Source organism: Chamaea fasciata, unplaced genomic scaffold (genome assembly GCF_029207755.1).
Source record: "Chamaea fasciata isolate MVZ Bird 193981 ecotype frontalis unplaced genomic scaffold, bChaFas1.0.hap1 SCAF_29, whole genome shotgun sequence".
Lineage (NCBI taxonomy): Eukaryota > Metazoa > Chordata > Aves > Passeriformes > Sylviidae > Chamaea > Chamaea fasciata.
This window is the reverse complement of record NW_027094114.1, coordinates 2,960,598-2,965,686: the sequence shown is the minus strand read 5'-3', so window position 1 is coordinate 2,965,686 and position 5,089 is coordinate 2,960,598. Positions and strand designations below refer to the sequence as shown.

The window sequence follows — 5,089 nt, the reverse complement described above, 5'->3', positions numbered from 1 at the left end:
GGCCCTACAGCAACACCAGGGCCAGGAGGGCAGCAGGGCAGGGCCACGGGAGCAGCACTGCCAACACCAAGGGCTGCTGCTCCTGGGCACAGCTGCTGTGCCTGCCCTGATCTGCCCCCAGCTCTGCACACAGACATTGCTGCTGCAGCTCCAGAGAAGGGAAAAAACCTCGAGATTTCCAGTGAAAACTCTCCTGGGAGATCCTTTAGTTCCTTTAAAAGCCACTGGGAGCGCAGTTCTTCACTGACACAGTCTGTGGCCACACAAAACTTAGAGAGAAGGAAAAGAAGAAAGGACACAATGAACATCATTGCTTTGTGAACATCACTGAAAACTAAAACAAAGGAAAAAAACTGACAATCAAACCAACGCTATCAAAGATGAAACAATCATTACAAGTTTATTACAAGTGATTTGCAGAAACTGGCCAGCAGTTTAATGTTTCTGAAATCGTCCAGTGATCAGAGTCCACACTGCAGCCTTGAGCTTCTGATTCCTCAGGCTGTAGATGAGGGGGTTCAGGGCTGGAGGCACCACAGAGTACAGAACTGACGGTGCCAGATCCAGGGATGGTGAGGAGATGGAGGGGGGCTTCAGGTAGACAAATGTGCCAGTGCTGAGGAACAGGGAGAGCACGGCCAGGTGGGGGAGGCAGGTGGAGAAGGCTTTGTGCCGTCCCTGCTCAGAGGAGATCCTCAGCACAGCCCTGAAGATCTGCACATACGTGAAAACCATGAACACAAAACAGCCAAAATATAGAGAAGCACTTAGAACAACGAGCCCAAGTTCCCTGAGGTAGGATTTGGAGCAGGAAAGCTTGAGGATCTGTGGGATTTCACAGAAGAACTGGCCCACGGCATTGCTATGGCACAGGGGCAGGGAAAATGTATTGGCTGTGTGCAGCAGAGCAGTGAGAAAGGCACTGGCCCAGGCAGCTGCTGCCATGTGGGCACAAGCTCTGCTGCCCAGGAGGGTCCCGTAGTGCAGGGGTTTGCAGATGGACACGTAGCGGTCGTAGCACATGATGGTCAGAAGGGAAAACTCTGCTCCCATTAAGAAGAGAAAGAAAAACACCTGTTCAGCACATCCTTCATAGGAGATGGTCCTGGTGTCCCAGAGAGAATTGTGCATGGCTTTGGGGACAGTGGTGAGGATGGAGCCCAGGTCGGTGAGGGCCAGGTTGAGCAGGAAGGAGAACATGGGGCTGTGCAGGTGGTGGCCGCAGGCTACGGTGCTGATGACGAGGCCGTTGCCCAGGAGGGCAGCCAGAGAGATGCCCAGGAAGAGGCAGAAGTGCAGGACCTGCAGCTGCCGTGTGTCTGCCAACGCCAGCAGGAGGAAGTGGCTGATGGAGCTGCTGTTGGACATTTGCTGCATTGGGGTCTTGAAATCTGTTGAAGGAAGGAAGAAAGTGACTTTGAGGGAAGATTTCTCGCAGTACAGTCAAAGGTCTTTCTCACAGACCAGTCCCTGCCACTAAACATATCTCCCTTGTCTATGTCTAGGAGAACTTCCTTCACCTTGGTTGCTCAAGCCCTGATTGCTGCTGGCCAGTGTTCAGTGAGGAGTCGGACCTTGACCTGCAGGACACCTGCAAGTCAGTCCTGACCCCCAGTCAGTGCAGGGGAACAATGAGGGCAGGGGCCAGTCCTAGGGTTTGAACTTGAGTCTCCTTCTAAGGCACAGGAGACACCAAGTGAAAGGGATAGGGATTGCAGGTGGCAGAACAAGAGATTCTGCTGCATCTGGATAGAACAGAGAGTCCAGTGAGGCAGGGGCATTGTCTGAGCCTTAGTGCAGACTGAGGGGAGCTGCTCTGTCCCTCTCTCCTGTTCCCAGCAGCTCTGGATTTGCACCTTTCTAAACTCCAATCCTGTGCTACCCTAGAAAGCCAGGTGACACTGCTGAGAGCAGAGGGATCCCTGACACACAAAGTGGCCCCTGCCTTTCCCTAAATCAGGGAGATTCGTCTCATTCCCAGCCTGCCCTGCCCAGAGCTCCCCGGGGCAGAGGGAGCTGGGACACCCCATTGCTGTGCTCAGCCTGCACAGGAGGAGCCCAAGGGCTGGGCCTGAGCCTGCAGCTGGAACTGCCATTCCCAGAGAGCCCGTCAGCAATGCCAGCAGCACCTGGGCAAGGCAAGGAGAGAGAGAGCCGGGCCCTGAGGAAAAGCCTTTCCCTGCCCAGCCCTGCAAAGCCCCTCCCAGGCAGCAGCAGTGCAGGACAGTGGCCCTCAGGCCCTGGTCAGCAGGCAATGGGCACATGGCAGGAGAGATGCCCTGCATCTCTGGGGCTGCTCTGCCGGCCCAGGAGGGGACTGAGGGCCCCGAGCCCCCAGGCTGAGGGCTGTGCTGTCTGGGAGGGGACACAAGAGCTGTGCTGCTCAGGGCAGTGTGTGCCCTGCAGGGCAGGGCCGGCAGGTGCCACATGTCCCCTGCAGCAGGGCTTCCCTCAGCACTGCCTCCCTCCCTCCCTGCCCACGGCTCTGCTGCTGGAGCTGTCCCAACTCGAGCTGTTCCTGTGGCCCCGGTCTCCTTCCCTGCCAGAGCTGCCAGAGCCCAGCCTAGCCCTGGGCCACCTCTGCCCTGCAGCTGCTCGGGGCTGCAGGGATTAAAGAGCAGCTCCCCCAGGCCTGGGCACCATGGAAAGGTGATGCTGGATGGATCTGGAGGCTGGGGAAGTGGAGGCACTTGCTGAGGTTCCCAGGAATCCTCATCCTGATGCTTTAAGAGCCTCAGCCCTTGCTCTGCCCTGCACAGCTGAGTTTCCATTGCTGCCAAGTTGAGTCAGGGAAAAATGGGAGCACAGATTGAGGAAAGCAGAAACACAAGCAGGAAACTCCTGCCCTGAATGAGCTCATGAAAAGTCCCTTCAGAAATTACCTGGGCATGAGCTGGAGCTCTGAGCAGCCCTGGCACACACAGCACCCTCTCCACAGCAGCAGGACCTACCCTGGCAGGAGTCACTCATTGTACCCACAGCTCCCCTCCTGCATCCATGGGAGCTGCCAGGCTGGCTGAGAGCTGCCCCTGGCAGGTGACAGATCCCCTGGCCTGGCCAAGAGCCCTCAGGGCTGCAGCACCTGCTCTGCACGACAGCCCTGGGCACCCCTGGCTGCAGCCCCAGCTTCAGCCCCTGCAGCCGTCCCTGGCAGCAGGAGCCGTCCTGCCCTGTCCCTCTGACGGTGCCCAGGGCAGCTCTGCTCTGGAGCACATCCTCCCCCATAGCAGAAAGGGCAGCAGAGCCATCCTTACAGTGCTGTCAGTCCTGTCCTGGGTCAGCTTTAGGAGATCCCTGCAGCCACAGACTGACTGTGTCTGAAGTGGTGAACATTTCTTCACAAAGAAGCTCAGAATTTTCCTTCCAGGTGTTTAAGCCTCTGTCTGCCTCACTGCTCTCAGGTACCTGCAGGCAGTGCCCTCAGCCCTGTTGGGTGGGAGTGGAGCTGCTCCTGAGGAGAAATGTCTTTTTAAAGCTCTTCTTGGTTGCCAGGAGGTGCCTCTGTTTCAGGAGCCCGGCCCAGCTCAGCAGCACAGACACAGTACCAGGATTTTAATGACCCTCTTGGGGCTTTGGTGTTGTTTACATCAGACTCAGTCCCTAAGAGAGTGTTTAAAAAACTTTCTGAGAACTCCTACTCAGATTGAAACTCCAAAGTTTCTTGAAGTTTTAATGGGTCCCACTGACAGACATGACTGAGAAAATATCCCCAGGTTCCAGTTAGAGCAGAATACTGTAGGCACTGATGACAGGTGGGGACAAACAAGGCAGAGGTGTCTCTGATGCTGAGCAAACCTGCATGTGTTTCAGAAATGCAAAGGCCATGGCCTGAGCCCTAGCCCCTGCCAAGGCACATCCTGTCCCTCCCTAAGTGCTCAAAGCTCTTCCCGACCCACTGGGATGTGGGGATGTGCAATGCCAAGGGCAGCAGCATGGGGCGGCCCCTGCCAGGCTGCTGAGCAGGGACAAGGAGGCAATGAGGCCCCAGGCCTGCAAGGGTCACTTGTCTCCTCCTCATGGCTCAGGCGCAGGCCCAGCAGCCATGGCCAAAGTGCTGCAGGAGTTGGCTCTGTCAGGGCCTTGCAGCTGCTGCCCATCCCTGTGCCCTGTGCAGCCCAGGCTGTCCTACGGTGTCCGTGACCTGCGCCTCTGTCCCTGCAGGCTGTCGTCATTCCCCGGCTGCCCCACCTGGCTGGGCCCTTCCTTTGCTGACAGCTCTGCGTATTGCCTGCCTCTGCCTGGCCACACAGAGCCTTGGGCTGCTCCAGACTCTTTCTGGGGGACGTGTGTCAGCACAGCCCTGCCCTGGGACAGAAATTCCTCTCCCTCTGTGTCCAGTCTGGTCCTCCACTGCTGCCCTTGGTACCATTCTTTATTTTTCAAGCTATTTTTAGCTCTGAAGAAGAGCTCTAATATCTCTGAAACCACCTTTCAATTCCTGCCAGGCTACTCTTTTTCTATTCTCAGTTTTCACACCACTGAGACCTGGGCCCTCATTCTCTATATGGGTCATGTGCTTAAGGCCTCCAAATTTCATCTTGGGTGTCTTTTGTGTCCTCCAAGGTCTTTTCAGATTAAAACATTGTAATCATACATAACCCAAGAAAGACTGTGTTTATTTTTAGGCCTTTAGTGGCAGAAAAAGGGGAATGCCTTTAAAATGGACAAGGATAAATTTAGATTTGATATAAGGACAAAATATTTTATGATAGGTTGACAAAACAGAAAAACAGGTTGTCAGTGGGAGTGGATGTCCCATCCCAAAGGTGTTCAAAGTCAGGAGATATTAGCATCCTGCACCCTGGTCCAGTGGTTGCTGTGCCTTCCCATAGCAGGGACAGTGCAGTAGAGGATATTTTTGGGCCATTCTAATTAAAAGCAAAAAAAAATTACTTCAAGGAAAGTTCTGACACTTCTTCCTGAAAGACTCACCAAGGGAGTCTATGGCAGAGCTTTCCTGCATGACCTTGCCAGTTGAGCATGGGGGGGTTCTGAGATACATGATAAGCATCCACAAAGGGCATTTGGAGCCTGTGCAAGATTTCCCATGGGATGTCTGAGAAAAGAACCAAGGAACAGAAAAGGATTC

General features: G+C 54.9%; 1 protein-coding gene across 1 annotated transcript; it reads right to left on the bottom strand.

Moving 5' to 3' along the window:
* Positions 1–435: 435 nt before the first annotated feature.
* LOC136302588 (olfactory receptor 14J1-like) lies at positions 436–1,368 on the bottom strand. The gene has a single exon (XM_066206055.1). The coding sequence runs from the start codon at positions 1,366–1,368 to the stop codon at positions 436–438; it is 933 nt and encodes a 310-aa protein (XP_066062152.1).
* Between the last annotated feature and the right edge of the window lie 3,721 nt (positions 1,369–5,089).

Excerpts from the sequence above, each read along its gene's own strand:
- LOC136302588 (XM_066206055.1), bottom strand. The coding sequence starts at position 1,368 with ATGTCCAACAGCAGCTCCATCAGCCACTTCCTCCTGCTGGCGTTGGCA.